The 18880-nt window shown below is 33.8% G+C and overlaps 1 protein-coding gene across 2 annotated transcripts in view; it reads left to right on the top strand.

The window, feature by feature from the left end:
* Positions 1-18656, top strand: part of Glrb (glycine receptor beta) — an 86410-nt gene extending 67754 nt beyond the window's left edge. For both annotated transcript variants that reach the window (XM_078021966.1, XM_005330924.4), the window contains 2 exons: positions 7088-7380; positions 16284-18656. In XM_078021966.1, coding sequence (XP_077878092.1) covers positions 7088-7380; positions 16284-16580 — 590 coding nt within the window. In that variant the 3' untranslated portion in view covers positions 16581-18656. The remainder of the gene's footprint in view (positions 1-7087; positions 7381-16283) is intronic.
* Positions 18657-18880: the final 224 nt, after the last annotated feature.

Here is an 18880-nt window from a genome sequence, read left to right as displayed (position 1 = left end):
GACATAGATTTTTGATTGCTTTGGAGTGTTCTAAAATTTTTTATTTCTCTGTGTCTGTGTGTTTTCTGAATGTCACATGGAATTCATATAGGTGGACTGTGATGTTTCTAATTTTTTCATGAGTGATTTCTTGTTACATGTGATATTTTCCTTGCATTCAAAAGACCAGTGTACCTCTTGTTTCTACCTCACTGGAGGAATTAAATGAAGTACAGATTTTAAAGATTAGGAAATCAGGAAAGAAGCAATGAAAAGGATAATGTTACCTGAATAAGAAATTTCATGGTTTACATTTAATATTAAACCACAAAGACCAAATTAATATCTTAAAAAATAAAAAATGTGGGGAATTTCATCTTACGGTTAATGATGACAAAATGATAATTGATAGATTAACTAATTCATTATGGGATAAAAATCAACTATGTAGTAAATTGTATTGGAGACAAACCAATCCAAGAAAAAAATCCCACTAGATTTAAATTTTTAGACTTGTCAAAATTATCATGCATTTCTCCCAAATAATCATTTTATATTGAAAATATTTTGCAATCTTGCAGTGCTATCTATTAAGTGTTACATTTCCAAGGGTACTTTTGAGACATCCCATTCTTTTAATATTTCTTTAAAGGATTTTTCTCTGCAAATCCCCATTCTTTCAGACTTCTGATATGAGGTCCTTGAGCTTTCATTTAATATTCAGGTGGTTCTGTTATATGGGGCAGAAGTATCTTATTGTTTTGTAATTATTTTGGTTTTTGTTGCTGAGGATTGTTTGCAGGGTCTTGTACATGCTAAGCCCATGCTCTACTACTGAGTTATACCCCTAATCCCTGGGGCAAAAGTATTTGCTGGTTGAAAGTCAGTCTCCAGGGCCAAACCTTCCTTTGAATTCCAGCTCTGTGTTCACAAGAAAAACTTAGAGAACAGATCTAACCACTTTAAACATAAATCTGCTGAAATGTCAGTTCAGGGATGATAAAAGATATTTGTCATTGTGTCCTTTGTGGGATTTAAGAAAGTAGAATCATGGGAAATTCAAGGTTCTTTCTTTGACAGAAAAATTAGAAAGATAATGTGAACATTAACCAAGATGGGAAAGTTTGCAGGAGCTATTGAGAAGATTAACAAAATGAGTATAAAGTCCACATTATATACTCAGAAGTTAATTTTAAGCTACCCTTATATAGTGCTTTACAGTTTGAAAAGCACTTCATATATTTTAATTTATTAAAAATATTTATTTGGGGGGCTGGGGTTGTACCTTAGTGGTTGAATGCTTGCCTCATATGTGTGAGGCACTGGGTTCAATCCTTAGCACCACATAGAATAAATAAATAAAACAAAGCTATTGTGTCCACCTACAACTAAAAAGAAATTTAAAAAAATATATACTTATTTTGTGCTATTTTCAAGGTACTGTTCAAGAAGATTGGGATGTAGTTCACAAAATAAATAGCTAAAAATAAATTGTAGCTAATAAATTTTTCAAAACTTCTTAGTTCTAATGAGTTTATATTCTTTTGAGAGGAAAACAGACACCAAATAAATACAGTATGTAACATGTCAGTCAGTGATATAAGGAAAGCATCCTCCTTATCAGAAAAGGCCTTAAGGAGAAGTAATGTTGATAAAGAAATGAAGGAAGTGAAGAAATAAAAGAGGAAGTTATCTAGGAAAGAGTGAAGAATGACCTTGGTGACTGTCATTTGAACTGGAATGAGATGAAATCTCAGGAAAGTTCTTATTTTCTTTTGCCTAATTACTAAAGATGTTGAACACTTTTTCACATACTTCTTGGCTATTTGAATTTCTTCTCTTGAGAAAATTCTATCTAGCTTATTAGTTCACTTATTGATTGGGGTTTTCATTTTTGTGGTGGTAAGTTTTTTGAGTTCTTTCTATACTACGAATATTAATCCTCTATTTGAAGAGTATCTGTCAAAGATTTTCTCCAGTTCTGTAGGTTCTGTCTTCATGCTCCTGTTATTTTTTTGCTGTGCAGAAACTTTTTAATTTGATGCCATCTCATTTTAAAATTCTTGCCATTACTTTCCTTCCTGAGCTTTAGAGTCTTATTGAGAAAGCCATTGCCTGTGCCTTCATGTTGGATTGTTGCCCCTGTGTTTTCTTCTAGCAGTTGGAAAGTTTCTGCCCTAATTCCTAGGACTTTGATGCATTTGAGTTTGACTTTGGTGCAGAGTGAGAGATAGGGAACTAGTTTTATTCTTTCACATATGGATGTCCATTTTACCCAGCACCATTTGTTAAGAAGGTTGTCTTTTCTGCCATGTATGTTTTTGGCACTTTTGTTAAGAACCAGATAACTTTATCTGTACAAGTAATAATAAGGGCTGGCAAGGATGTGAGCGGAAAAGAGCACCTACACACTGATGGTGGGACTGTAAATTAGTACAACCATCCTGGAAAGAGCAGGATTGGAGCCACCAAATGACCCTGGTATACTACTCCTCAGCTCCTCAGTATTTATCCTAAAGAATTAAAGTAAGCATACTATAGTGATGCATGACTATCCATTCATATAGCAGCACAACTCACAATAACCAAATTATGGAACAGCCCAGATAGCCTACCAACCGATAATGGATAAGGGAATATGGTGTATATATACACAGTGGCGTTTTATTCTACCATAAAGCAGTATTAAACCCTGTCATTTGCAGGAAAATGGAACTGGAGAGCATTTTATTAAAGGGAATAAGCCAAACTCAGAAAGTCCAGGGTCATATGTTTTCCTCTCATGTGTGGAACCTGGACAGAAAAAAAAAGAAAAGAAAAAGAAAATGATGTCATGAAAGTAGAAAAGAAAACATTAAGTTAGAAGAAAGGAGCAGGGGGATAGAGGAGGGTAGGAAAGGGGAGGTACTGGAGAATGAAATTGATCAAATTATGTGCAACGACACATAGGTCTCAATGAATCCTACTGTTATATACAATCATAATGTACCCATAAAAACGAAACAGAACAAACAAAAAGAGTGGGCATGGGCAGTGAGCATCAGAGGCTGCATCACTGAGGCAGGCTCATGGCTGGAGTATTTGGTGAACAGTAAAGAGGCCAGCATAGCTGGAACAGAATGAGGTAAAGGTGGAGCAATGAGAGATGAGGTCCGAAAGATTAGCCATGGTGAGGGTTGGACCACAGAACACCTCTGAATGCATTCTGAACATTATTCAGAGCAACATAAGAACCTTCTAATGGCTTTAAAGTATGATCAGACTCCAATTCTAATCAGTTTTTTTTTTTAAATGGAGTATTGGGGATTTAACCCAGGGGTGCTGAACCAGGGGCACATAACCACTGAGCCACATCCCCCAGCTCTTTTATTTTTTTTTATTTTGAGATACCTTCTCACTAAGTTGCTTAGGGCCTCACTAAGTTGCTGAGACTGACCTTGAACTTGCAATTGTCTTTTGTTTTCGTTTTTGTTTTTGTTGATGTTGTTGTTGTTTTATGAAGCAGGGTTTATTTAAAAAGGGGTAACATAGACTTCTCCTTATGAGGGAGGGAGAAGGAGGCCACAGCTTGTATCCTGGTATCCCAAGAAATGAGGTGTTCTGCCCTTTTTATGTGTCCTAGGCTTCCTTTGTTTTCCTGCCTTTTTCCCCTTATCTTTCTCCTTCCTGCAAAAGTAACTAGGCTCAGGAATGCTCCGTGGGATGGCCCTGACTTGCCGCAGCCTCCCAGGTCACGAGTATTACAGGTGTGCGCCACCAACCTGGCTAATTTAAATCAATTTTCACCAAATTGAATGTAGCCTACTTTATATTCTGATGGCAGGTAAAGGTGAAGCAAGGAAAGCAGTAAAGATGTTCCTACTAAAATCCATGTAAAGTAACTGTTCAGTTCCTTTGCCCATGCATTGATTGGGTGCTTTTTTCTTTTTCTTTCTTTCTTTCTTTTTTTTTTTTTTTTGGTTTAGTTTTTTGAGTTCTTTGTATATCCTGGAGATTAATAGATTAGTGCTGTATATGAGGTACAAAGGTGGCAAAGATGGTGGCCCATTCTGTGGGCTTTCTCTTCACATTCTTGATTGTTTCCTTTGCTGTGAAGAAGCTTTTTAGTTTCATATCATTCCTTGCATTTATTGGTTCATGATTTTACTTCTTGTATTTCAGGAGTCTTTTATTATTATTATTACTGACGAAAGGGCACTAGTAACCCTTTTATTTTTTTATTTTTAAATTGTTCATACTAGTTATACATAACAGTAGAATACATATTGACACATCATACATAGATGGAGTATAACTTCTTATTCTTCTGGTTGTACATGATGTGGAATTACATCTGTCATGTAATTATATATGCACACAGAGTAATATTGTCTGATTCCTCTTCTGCTTTCCTTCCTACCAGGATACTTCTTCCCCTCATTCCTCTCTCTAATCCAATTCTAATCTAATCTAATCTAATCTAATCTAATCTAATCTAATCTAATCTAATCCTTTCCTGGCGACCACAGCTGCCCCTTATTGTGAATTAGCATCTGCATATCAGAGAAAACATTTGGCCTCTAGTTATTTGGGTTTGGCTTGTTTTGCTTACCATGATATTCTCCAGCTCCATTTATTTAACTGAAAATGCCATAATTTTGTTCTTCTTTGGGCTGAGTAATATTCCATAGTGTATATGTATCACATTTTCTTTATCCATTCATCTGTTGAAGGGCACCTGGGTTGGTTCCATAGCTTAGCTATTGTGAATTTAACTCCTATTAATAGTGACATGGCTGCATAACTGTAGTATGCTGATTTTAAGTCCTTTGGATATATGCTGAGGAGTGGGATAACTGGGTCAAATGGTGGTTCCATTCCAAGTTATCTGAAGAATCTCCATACTGCTTTCCAAAGTAGTTGCACCAATTTGCAGTCCCACCAGCAATGTATGAGTATACGTTTTCCCCACATTATCATCAACAGTTATTCTTGATAATTTATTCTTGTATTCTTGATAATTGCCATTCTGACTGGAGTGGAATGAAACCTCAGTGTAGTTTTGTTTTGCATTTCTCTAATTGCTAGACATGTTCAACATTTTTTTCATATATTTGTTGATCAATTTTATTTCTTCTGTGAAGTGTCTGTTCAATTCCTTTGCCCATTTATTGACTGGGTTATTTGGCTTTTTTGGTGTTAAGTATTTTGGATTCCTTGTATATCCCCCAGAGATAAATGCTCTGGCTGAGGTGCAGGTGGTAAAGATTTTCTTCCATTCTGTAAGCTCTCTCTTCATGACCTTGATTGTTTCTTTGCTGTGAAGAACCTTTCTGGTTTGATTCCATTCCAATTATTGATTCTTGATTTTACTTCCTGTGCTTTATGAGTTTTGTTGAGAAATCAGTACCTAAGCTGACACAATGGAGTGTGTTGGGCCTATATTTTCTTATAGGTGATGTACAGTTTTTGAAATATCTATGTCTTGGATAAACTTTGAATTGAGTTTTGTCAAGGGTGAGAAATAGGCTTTATGTTTTATTCTGCTACAAGTGGATTTCCAGATATCCTAGCACCATTTGTGGAAGAGGCTATCTTTTCTCCAACATGTTTATGGTGTCTTTGTCTAGTATGAGATAACTGTACTTATATGGGTTTGTCTCTGTTTCTTGTATTCTTTTCCATTGGTATGAGTGTATCTTTTTCACTCATACATTTAAGGTACACTCATATAGTAAGTCTGTTTTGGTACAAATGCCATGCTGTTTTTGTTACCATAGCTCTGTAATATAATTTAAGGTCTGGTATAGTGATGGCTCCTGTTTCACTTTTCTCACCAAGAATTGCTTTGGCTATTCTGGGTCTCTTATTTTTCCAAATGAACATCATGACTGCTCTTTCTATCTCTATGAACATTTTTGGCATTTCAATAGGAATTGCATTAAAACTGTATAAGTGCTATTGGTCGTATATCTAGTAGAGAGTATCTTAGGTTCTTGAACAATTTAACAAAACTGACACCTTTCAGAAGCTTTTAAAATTATGTAATTAATAGAATATAATTTTAGTGCTTTAACCAATTATTAATAATCATATAGTGCTTATCCCCTAAACGGAAGGGAAATGAGAGTTCAGTATACTTTTTATTATTGTAATTATATATTCATTAATCCTTAAAAGGGGCCACATCTAAGAAGAAAATACTATATTCATCCGATTAAGTGAAATGGACTCAGAGAGCCAAGTCTAGCCTGTAACTGAGTTGACTTAAAGGGAGTCTCCTTTGAGAGTGAATGAGGTTTCTTCTGACCCATTGTGTAACTGGTAGCCTGTGTCAACAGATCATATTTCCGATTCCCTTTTCCTGAAAATATGAAGCAAGGGAGAAAGTGAGAAGGGAAAATTGGATAGAGGGTAGCAATTGAGAAAGATTCATTTTTGGGATTCTTCATTAGGACTTTAAAATTATGTGATTTAAAGTGTATTATGCTAGCTTTAATGACTTTAGTTAAATTGACTTATCAAGTTTTTATGTACAGTTAATATTATGTGTAGTAGAATTCTAATCCTTTTGTTGAAAAGTTATAATTAATTGGATGTTGTTGCTATTGGCTTTTCCTGAAGCAATCATAAATATTCTCTACTTTGTCTTCTCTATCAGATCTTTTTTTAAAAATAATTCTTATCAAAAAATATATTTGTAAATTCTGTTTTGTTCAAATTTGGTTGTTCATGCGTGTAAATTCCTTCTGTAATTGAAATATCCCTGAAACAAAACTGAAGAATGAAATAATCCTCTTTAATCAGAGAGCTCTATAGTTCCTCAGATCCCATAAAATAGTTTAGACAACTTCAGTATTTAAACCAGAACCAAATTGTGTTTTCATTGAATGTTTATTTTTAAGATGTTAAGTATTTACAAACATCCCAAAACCTAATCAATAATATTTTATATATTATAAAAAGCATATATACATTATTTCTTCTAGTCTTTGAGATCTAGAAGGACCTAACGAATTGTTTATGACTCATTGAAAATTACTGGGGAGGAAATTAGTGAATCATCAATGAGTGCACATCATTTTTTAGGGATCCAGGCAACTTTTAATTTCCGTTTCTGTTTCTGTAGGCATCTTCTCTGTCCTGAGCTTGGCCTCTGAGTGCACCACCCTTGCTGCTGAGCTTCCCAAAGTATCCTACGTGAAGGCCCTTGATGTTTGGCTCATTGCTTGTCTCCTCTTTGGGTTTGCTTCCCTGGTGGAGTATGCTGTTGTCCAGGTGATGTTGAACAACCCTAAAAGAGTTGAGGCTGAGAAAGCCAGAATCGCTAAGGCTGAGCAAGCAGATGGGAAAGGTGGAAATGCAGCTAAAAAGAATCCTGTGAATGGTACAGGGACTCCTGTTCATATTAGCACATTGCAGGTAAGAATGACATTATTCATTGAAATGATTCCCCATCCTCTCTGCAGTATCAGGACAGAGATACTGTTCTCTGTGTGAAAAGATGTGACAGAATTCACATTCACTTACTTTATCTTTCTCACAGATGAAAAGGAATTGAGCCCAACATACATTTTGGGCTAGATAACATTCAAAACACGTACATCAAACACTACTTAATAAAAAATCAGTAACTTAATTAAAAATGTCTTGAGGACTTTCCACTGAGTTTAATGATAAAAAACATTGCATGTTCAGTTTGCCCGAATGAGGGCAGTAAGTCATATTAGAAATATGAAAGGTATAAGAAATTTAAGAGATAAAGACAAAGACATGGAAATAAGTGAAAAGCAGGGGCCCAAGGGGTGATCCAGCTCTGATGGAGGCTGGATATAACAAAGGGAATGAGAACCCGAGCATTTATTTTATAGTTATGGTCATTAAAGGGTTTCGGTGTGAAAACTTCTAGGGTAAGCAAGGACGAAGTTGAGGAAAACAACACAGTTGGGGCGTAGCCCACTAAGCCCATCTCTTCTACCCCTGGGCAGCTGGGATCTGAGATCAAGGATTTTGAACTAGTGAATTCCATAGCAAGCAAGGAACTTTCCTATCGACAGGAGTCAAGCTGCAAATGGGCTTTCTCCTGGCGCCCTCCCATCACAGGGTTCTCAAAAGTAGGCCTCAAGGTCCAGGTTTCACGTGATTTATTAACTGCTCACGACAAGCTTGTTTTCACGGTTATAATTAAACAGGGAGATCTTGCCGGAATGTGGGACTCCCTATGTTTCTCCTCTGATAGACCTTGGTGAAAGGACAGAGGACCACAGGGACCTTCCATCAGTCATGAGACTTGGGGGAACCAATGCCCTTGATGAAATAACCCACCTGTTCCCCAGGGAGTTAGAGAACTGCCTATAGAATACACCAGGCAGGCTACTGACTTAGTCCAACCATTAGTGGCTGGAGAATTGGATAGGGTTTCATTCCTTGACCTTGCCTGGCCACTGGATCCTGGCATTGATATAAGAATAGTAGGCATTGCCTTCAGAGTCGAGTAATAACAAGTCCTGGAACAACAGGCAGCTTCTTTGATTAAGGTTGGTCTCTCCCTACCCTAAAGGGCCCCTTTTTGATGTCTTCTTGTAGGGAAGACTAGTTAACCAGGAGACCATTTTCATTCCATTAAGGATGACAAATTCCATAGCAGACTGACCAATTCACACTGTCCTCCAATCTTAAAAATCTTATCTGCTCTGCTTATGTTCAGACCTCATACCACTCTATAAGTTTGCTGACCATCACTAGAAAAGCAAATGAACTATGGTACTGCCTACAGCTCCTTTGTTGTTGTTGTTATTATCATTACGCTCATTTTCCGAGCCTAAAGCCCAGACCATCCGCAAATCCTTAGCTGCTACTTTTGGGGAGGCTTCTTCAGATTGTATAACTTTTACATTTCCTAATACACTTCATGAAGAGTAGTGAAAAAAATTTCATTAATATGAAACTGCATGGCTTTGATAAAGGCATGTCTGTAATATCTCTTTTCCTACCCTTTTACATACCCTTTTACATCCAGCATGTCTATGTTATTATACTTCAAGTGAGTGTCTGGTACACAACTGGTAGCTGGTTTATGGTTGTTGCTCTGCCAAGTCTAATGTTTTAGCTGGTTTATTTAGATCATTTATACTTAATGTAATTATTGACGTGTTAGGATTTCAGTCTATATTTCATTTGTAAGTTCCTATCTTGTTTTTGTTTGTCCATTTTCTCTTTCCTGTTTCATGTGGGTTACTTGAACAATTTTTAGAATTTCATTTTGAATATTCTATATTCTCTTTGTATAACTTATTTAGTGGTTGTTCAAGATACTATATCATGGATACATAACTTACCACAGTCTACTGCTGCCATCATCTTAAGAAGTTTGTAGATGTGCAAAATCATGCTTCCCTTGACATCCTTTTATCTACTTCTTTATAATTGCCTTAAATGTTTCTTCTGTGTACATTTAGAACCACATTAAACAGTGTTATGATTTTTATTTCCTTATAAAATATAATTTACGAAATTCAGGAGAAGTAAAGCTTATTGTATATTCTTACTATATTTTTTCTTGCATTCTAATATTCCAAGGTGATGTTTTATTCTTTTCTTTTTGTTTAAATAATTCTTTTATCCATTTTTGTTTTGGGATAGTTGTACTGGTGAGAACTCTTGTTTTCCTTCATCTGAGAATGTCTTGGTTTTTCTCTCATTCCTGGATGATATTTTCTCTGGGGATGGGACTCTGATGTGACACTTCATTTTTATTAGTACCTTACCAGTATTGTGCCTCTTCCTTCTGACCTCATGGCTTTTCATGAAAATGTGACATTCTAATTATTTTTTCCCTATAGGAAAAGTGTCTCTTGTTTTTGCATTTCAATTTGTTCTTTTTTTGGTCTTTAGTGACCAGAAGTTAAGTTAAATGTTTCTGTGGGGTTTTTTTAGGTTAATCTTCTTTGTGATTTGTTCAGCTTGTTGAAAATGTAGATTTATGTCTCCTGTTTATATGTAAAGTTTTAAGTTATTGTTTCTTTGAGGACTTTTTCAGACATGCCCTCTTTCTCCCATCTTTCTGACTCTGATTACAAAAATGTTAGAGCCATTGTAATATTTTTATGTCCCCAGGCTCTTTTCATTTTTCCCCATTTTCTTGTGTTATTTTTGAGATGAGATAATGTCTTGTGTTATACCTCTCAGTTCACTGATTCTTTCCTCTGCCCCTCCATTTTCCTGTTGATACCATCCATAAGCTTTAGGATTTAGTTTTATATTTTTTCAGTACTAAAATTTACCATTTGGTGTGTGTGGTTGTGTGTGTGTGTGTGTGTGTGTGTGTGTGTGTGTGTGTCTTTTGCTTGCAGTTTGCATTTCTTCACTGATGCATTCTATTTTTTTAAAATTTTTTCAAGCATAATATGATAGTTCACTGTAGCATATTTATCATCAATGCCCTGATATCTTTCTCAGATTTTGCATGTTTGACATCCACTGAGTTATTTCCATTCAGTTTGTGATTTTTTCCAGTTCTTGGCATGATGAATGATTTTCAGTTGTAAACTAGACATTTTCACATTATATTATGAATTGTTGAATCTTGTTTAAACCTGTTTCAGCTGGCTTTTTCTGACTCTGTCCTTCCAGGAAAAGGAAGTCCAGGTTTACCACTCAGTAAAGGTGGGATTGTTACTACTGGGTGGGATGGAGAGTTCCCCATGTGGTCTCTATTGACACATCAGAGGGGTGCCTTCTGACTGCATGGTTGAGCTGTTATGATCTCACCCCAATGTGGAGGAGAAGGAGTACCTTATTACTGCTGGGTGGAGATGGAAGTCCACATCTTCTATATAGTCTGTATGGACACTGCACAGGGAGAGGGGCCTTGTTGCTCATGTACCGAGGTGGGAGTTCCTCAAGTTTCCATCCCACCGATCCCTCTACCTTGAGCTTTGGTTGAGATCTGGTGCATAAAGAAAGCAAGGATGTTCCACAGAACAGATGCTTATTTTCAAACAATGCCATAATCAGTTCCATCCACTGGTGTGTTATGGGGTCTTAATAACTGCAGAAATCCCCTAGTAACAGAGTACCAATGTATGGATGATCTTGACATCTTAATGTACTCTGTCAAGTAGAATATTGATGGAAGGAGACTAATTGGAAGCATCTTTTTAGAGCATTATAGAGCATATTAAGATTATTTATGAACATGGTTATGAAGGAAAAGAGAATCCCTGAAATATTAGACTCAATTATGTTATTTTAAAGTTATCTTTCAAGCATTAAAATAATAACCCAGTGAATAAAAGTTCAACACATTTAAGGACTTCTGTATTTTAATTATGTTTTTAGCTGCTAATAATAACATGGCTTCTCTGGATTCTGAAACTGCTATGGCTTTTTTGCTATAAAAATCAGAGAAGTGCTTACATAGTGTAAGAATTGACCATAAATTTTAATCTCTGGAAATAAATGTAAATTATTCTTAGTCTCTATCAGAGAAAATAAACTTTCCATAATAAATATTATACTCAGGTAATATTTTTATTTTGAGACAGATTTCAAAATGATGAGTCTAAAAATAAATAAGCTTGAATGTACACATCAAACCTACATAAACTCTGTAACTTTATTTCTAAGATTGATCCATATTGGATGCATGAAAGAAAGTATAATAATGGAAACAATTTTTAAATTCTATTTTTCTGTTTTCTTTCATGCTAGTGGTTTTCCTGTGAAAAATATATTTGTGGTTTTGGATTCAAACTTCATTTGTTTCAATGTATTTCACTTTTCCAAACATAGCCTTTTGCCAAGTAATTTCAATCAGGTGCTATGTCATTTATTTTTATGTGGAATGACAATAGTAATTAATGGAAGTATAATGTAATTTGGACTATAGAAATTGAAGCTAATTTTCAAATAATATTGTGCTTGCTCAAGAAAAGAATGACTTTAAAAGGTAGAAAAGATAAACAATAATTTAGTCTTTTTTTTAGTATGAGGTTTGTGGCCTGCATACAAAAATTTTATCATCATATATACATAATTGCCTAGACTTTTTTCAAATCTTAATGGTAAATACTTTCTCAGCTATTTTAATATTTGGGTCACTAATTTGATAGTTCACTCACGTTTCTCCTTTTATGCGACAAAAGCAATTGAGGATCTGCTATTGGTATTATCACCCTCTCCACAGCACCTTTTCTGAGTCATACACCAAAGGTTTTATGAATAAAATGCAAATAATATGCATGCTCATAATTTGGGAGTAAATTAAATTAAAAAGCTGCTATTTGTCCACCAATGAGATGTTGTTTTTTTTAACATAATGATGATTTGGTTTTGAATAAGGATTGATTAACATTTGATAGATGCAAATTATTTCGTCTGTATCTTCTGTGGAAGAAATCATATCACCATGAAATCATGCCTAAGTCTTCATGTCAAGAAATACTGCACTAAATATTTGCTTTTAAATGCATATCAGTGGAAACTTAAAAGGACCACAAAAAGTCTTAGAGGCTAAAGTTTGAAGCATTAGAAATGTTTTATCTGCATCATTTAAAAAAAAATTCTTGTCAACTTCTTTATTGTGCTACCTTGTTTTTGCTACCAGTAATTTCAGAAGTGACAGAAATTTATATGATGAAAGTAAATGAGGCATATATTCATACTAAGGAACAATTGAAAAATTATAAATTATAGATTAACACAGCCATACTTATTTTTAGGAATGTGTAGATTTTTTTTTCAAATTTTAACGGTAATACTTTCTCAGCTATTTTAATATTTGGTTCACTAATTTGATAGTTCACTCACATTTCTCCTTTTATGCCACAAGTGGGGTTATTAAGTGTGGTTATTATTTTAAGCAGTTTATTTCTTTCCATATTATAACTACTGAAAATGGTGTCCATACTACAAGCACTTTTATATGTTCATGTATATATTTGATATTCTAATAAGGTGTAAAGTATCAACTTTTTGTATGTGTGAAATCTCTGATGAATGAAACAAAAGATCAGCCAACTAGTTAGCTCACCTGGCATGCATATGGCCCGGGTTCAATCCTCAGCACCACATACAAACAGAGATGTTGTGACCACCAAAAATTTAAAAAAAAAAAAGTTAAATAAATAAATAAATTAATTAATTAAATAAAACCTCAAAGACCCTCCCCCCATCCCCGCAGTTGGGAAACTAATCTTACTTATTCAGTTGTATCATCATTAAAAATTATTTTTTCCACTGGCATGTACACGCACATACTCAGGAGCACAAAGAGTACTCTAATCGTTTGAATATAAGAATTCTCCAATATATCTTTGAGAGAGGTTTCAGTGAATTAAAAGGGTAAAAATCTTAATATAACCAACCTGAAGTTTTTTGGACTGCTTTTGTACATTGCTTTAACCTTGAAGAAGTTATTCTTTTAGTTTCATGTCTATTATATTTAAATAATCTCTCCGCATAAACATAATATTCTATAGCCACATAATAAACTGTGTAGGAAAAAAATCTTTAAATTATTAAAATGCTTCATCAAAGAATATGGTTATATAAACAAAAATATTTAAAATTTTTAAATATTCATGTGTGACATAGGTCACAATCATATAAATTTGGTTGCATGTTTAGCTACTTACAGACAATAAAATCACATCTTAAGCTGTTTTAAAAATTCTGATTTATAATAAGTACATTTCTACAGTAAAACCATTTGGTCTTGTTTGTGCAAAAATTAAAAATAAATGATAAGGAGTTATGCTTTTGAAGTCTATTGCAGGAACTAGAGTACTCCTTTGTTTTGCAAAGTGAATTCTTTAGTGCAACTAAAGCCTTTGATATCCAGAATTGTAAAGGGAGAAAATAAGACTGGGATTCCCAGAATCCCTGAATTTAAAGATTGCTCTGAGATTCTGAGGATAATGGGAAGATTTCATACTTGGAGTCTGTTCTTAACTTCTGCTCCAATCAAGGTAGTGATTTGCTCTTTTAAAAAGTTCACTGAACCACATAGAGGCTGACACATGCCTTAACTGGCACTGGAAACTTGAGCTTTCCATGAGGTCTTCTGTCTGGGATTCTATCTGGAGCAACAACAGAAAAGGTACGTGTGTGTGTGTATGTGTGTGTGTGCACATGCTTGTGCATGTGCTTACATGTGCACAGGCAGTGGAACTTAAATGGTGGATGAGTTGCTAAAAATAATTTTAAAAACTCATTCTGTACAACTTCAGTGGGACAGTGAATGGGGGCCAGAGGTAAACGTGTGAGTGTGAGTGTGTGCATGTGTGTGTGCTTCCTGAATTCATATTTAAAGAAATTAGACTTTAGTTGTTATGATTGTCACCTCTTTCTCTCCATTAACCAGTCCTGGAACCTGTGCTGACACCCTCCAAATGTAGGGACAGCTCTTTTAGGCTCAGTGGGGGTCTTACAATAGATAAATTTTAACTGCATATTAAAAAAGTGGGGTCAGGGGAAGATCCTCTTTCTTCACTTTGGCCTACCAAAGTTAAAACAAAGTCCCATTAAACCACGATGAGACTGTGTTTTCATGTGAGCTTATAACAAGCAGTCTCTAAGCTCAACATATTGGTGATTCACATCTTTTTTTATAAAAGTATTTGAAGTTGCAAAGGTGAACTTTTAACTCCCTAATTACTATTCCTCCTTATCAATATGTTTTGTGCATTTTCTACAATTTTATTTATATAAACATCTTTCAATAAAATTCTTACCCAATATATAGATGTGAATAAAGTGTATAATAATGAAGCCAATATTTGTTTGTTAACTTAAAAAATAATATAATAAAAAATTTCCATGATTGGAAAAAAAATGGAAATAAATTAAATGTATAATGTCAGGAGTGCATATAAATGCATTTGTATGTGCTTTTTAGAAAATGAGCATCAACTTTTTATTTTATCATTTAATTTTTAATTTTTACTATTTTACTGATACATAATATTTGTACATTTGTGGTACAATGTGATGTTTTGATCATATACAATGATTATATAAATATAATGTTCAACTCAGAGTAGTTAGCATATCCAAGGTCAATAAAGGAGTGCAGTGTTATTGTTTGATAAGAGGCATAAATTCTGAGGAACTTACTTTTTCAGTTAGCATGTCTGGATTATTTGTTGCTATCTATTTTTGAACACTACCATCCGGCACTTGCTAAGGAAATGTATGTCAAATAAAAGATAGTCTTCTGATACCTAAATTATTGCTGGTGAATAAAATTTGTTTTGTTTTATTTATTACATTAGGCCTATTTTTAAATCTAGCCAAAATCTAGTAAAGGTAAATGCAATATACAGAATGTGTTAATATATTAATTATACAAAGAATGCAAAATATAGAATAACTATAATAGATAAAAAACAGTAGATAATAAGATGGTTTCCCTTTTTAGTAAAAAGTTGCTAAATGTCAATAATGAAGATTCCAGAGGCAAATCACAAAACTCAGTTGTAAGAACAGAAAAAAAAAAATTAAGCAACTGAGTCATTAGGTCACCTTTCCATGGCCTTTTGTAATAGTGTTATTCTAGGGCATTGCTGGTTAAATGTACCTTTAAGTTTTCTAAGCACATTTCTGATTGTCAGACAAGAGTTCAGTGAGAAAGAATTATTGTGTGTTTTATAAGAAAATGACTCAAATTTAATAATTTAAAGACTAATAATTCAATAATCTCTGTACTGTATGATCTAGGTGAAGTATATAAAATTTCTTTGTATTTTCTCTGTGATGGTTTTGTGCAACTTTAACAAACAAGCCATGAATGTCTACCACTAGCAAATCTTTGCTTTGTAACTGAGACCGTCTTTTACTTCTTATTTGTACATGAGGTTTGATCTGTCTCATTGAAGGGATAAATGCCTGTAATTTATAAACAACCCTATTTAGAAATAGGAGCAGTAGGGAAATTCAAGATTAAAAGTAGGAGATTTCTGTTACCCATACATCATAGCAATATTATCTGTACCGTGGTTGCATACTGGAACAAGGATGAATTTTTATTACTTGGTCTTCAAACTGAGACAACTCTTACAAGCCTAATGTAAAATAACCAATCAAACTTTTATTGCATGATACATTCTTGTTATTTAGGCAATATTTCAAAACCCTAAATGTTAACACAATCTGATAGTTTCATTAGTTGTTTACTGTCTCTGTTGGTCCTTTGTGGTGTAAACAAACACCTTCTTGTGCAAATCAGCCATTTAAAAAAATACTTTTGAAGAGGAGTGTTTTATAAGTAGAAAATTTTAGATGTACCATCTAAATGCATTCTGTTCTTAATTTTTTATCCTCAGGTTGGTGAGACCAGATGCAAAAAGGTTTGTACTTCTAAGTCTGACCTGCGATCTAATGACTTCAGCATTGTTGGAAGCTTACCAAGAGATTTTGAATTATCCAATTATGACTGCTATGGAAAACCCATTGAAGTCAACAATGGACTTGGGAAATCTCAGGCAAAGAACAATAAGAAGCCTCCCCCTGCCAAACCTGTTATTCCAACAGCAGCAAAGCGAATTGACCTATATGCAAGAGCACTATTTCCCTTCTGTTTCTTGTTCTTCAATGTTATATATTGGTCTATATATTTATGATGATTTTTTCCATTTCTATCAAATAAAATCCCATTTCATTGTGACCAACCCAATTCATAAATGCTGATCTGTGAAAACTTTTGCATTTTCATAGCAATATATTGCATTTTGGATGCCATTTGATTGTAATAAAATGTGGCACCTTACTTTTGAATGGCAGCATGATCCTATAATGTCTGTGCTCTAATATTGATGTATATATGTACAGCAAGCATATTGCTTTAGGAATAAATGAAGGATAAGCATACTACATAATATAATTCCAAACATTTTTCTTCGGTTAGTGTAAACTGCAAATACTTCAGATATTTCTGGTAATAAAATGATGTGCACGCTGATTCCTGTTATGGTCGCTATTCTAATATATGTAATATTTCCAATTTCCTTCCTTGTATCTTTCAAAGAAAACCATCTTATTCTTGTATAATTTTAGATGATATTATCACAGATTAAGCCAAGTAGTGTTACATATTGTTTAAACTTTGTAAGTAGAAATATATCAGTTATAATTATGCAGGCTCTGTGGAGAAATAAAGTTCCCAATGTTATTAATTTGTAAAATCAGCTCATTTTAAGATGTGCCTGTGTTGTCAAATTGCCAGATAATAAAACACAGTAAAGCATTTTTGAAACAAAGAGAAACCCACAGTTACATAAATGCATACTGGATTCTGACTTCTGATAAATAAAAATACATAAAGGATAGATACATCAGTTAAATATTTACCATAAAATTTATTTAAATTATTTTAAAACCCAAATTGATTTTCATGGATTTCATTTGTTGAGAGAGTACACAAAAGCATTGTGCCTTAAAAAGAGTTTTACATATTTTAAATCAGAATGCAATGACAGATATATGATTTCACATGTTTTTTAAGAAAGCAAGAGGAAATAAGTACCCTATTACTAGAAGTAACTTGAATTGGAAATTTAAAAAAAACATAATCATGAAAGAATATTAACTACTTTATTAAAATACTTACATATTTTAAGTAAAATTGAAAATGTTTTCTACTTTATTTTATATTTTATGTATTTGAATATTTGGGGATATGTTACAAAACACTTAAAGATTATGTAAATGATATCTTTGTTTATGTTAGACTTCATTTCTACTTGTATTTTCTCTCTTGCCAAAAGTCTAGACGACCGAGTTTTGCTTACTTTGATCTTGTTCCAACCTGAAAATAAGCACTAAGTCTCCTTTTATGAGACCCCCCATTTTCTAATAATATCACATCCAATGCTCCTTTTTATTTCTGCCACAGCCAAAATTAGAACTATCAGTAATTCACATAACATAAACGTAAGACCAAAGGAGTACACTTACGGTATTTGGAGAGTTTTGTTCCAGCTGAATGTTTCTATGGACAACTCAATAAAATTATGGCTCCTGCAAATCACTGTTTGTAAATCAATGCTCTTCAGTTCATTGAAGACATTTTTAAAAGATTATTGCGGATCATGAGCTTTTTAATGGGATATAATCTCATCTTCTCTAGTCCTTCAGCACCCCCTAGTTGCAAAAGCATACCCATCTTAAATTTTAATAATGCCGCAAGTAACCATATAGATGGATTTCAGTATCCTATTAAGACCCAAGGTAACAGCAGTCTAATGGAACTAGGGTAGGATAAACAGGATCTTGAATAGCACTTAAATCACTAAAAATTTTATTTGCAAAAATTATATATGCTTATGTCTTATTTATTTTTACAAATTGTATTCATATTGGGGAGTTTGACCTAGAGTGTTAAGTATATACTCTAACATACTGAAGATGGATCTCATTATATAGAAATATATTTGTTGAAAATAAAGTTAATGAATTTCTTTTTTGTATCTCCTTAAGATCAATTTTAATACCAAATTATATATAAATAGCTATCCCAGGATTAAGTGTGTATATATAACTTCCATCAAAACTGAGAAGTGTTACCAAGAGTTTAGTAATTTAATTCCAGGGCAGTTCTCACCTGTGTACATTCTATGGTATATATTTCTAAATTTGTGGGATCTCCTGTACTTCAAATCAAGTATCTTCAAAATAAAAATTATCATCTGCCTCATGAATCAGTAGGTTATTTTATTTCTGTTAAAGACATTGCTTATTCCGGTCATAGAGTTTCCCTTCCTTATCACAGTGAATATTTTTTCAAGTCCCAAGTCCTATATATTCTCTCTATGGTTCAGAAATTAAATTTCTCCCAAAGGCCATGTGTTTAAGGAGTGGTAGCCATTCCGTGGCATTACTGGAGAATAGGGGAACCTTTGAGAAGTGAGCCTTAGTGGAAAGA

This window comes from Ictidomys tridecemlineatus, chromosome 9 (assembly GCF_052094955.1).
Source record: "Ictidomys tridecemlineatus isolate mIctTri1 chromosome 9, mIctTri1.hap1, whole genome shotgun sequence".
Lineage (NCBI taxonomy): Eukaryota > Metazoa > Chordata > Mammalia > Rodentia > Sciuridae > Ictidomys > Ictidomys tridecemlineatus.
The sequence above is the reverse complement of the archived record's forward strand: the minus strand, read 5'-3'. Positions and strand labels throughout refer to the sequence as shown.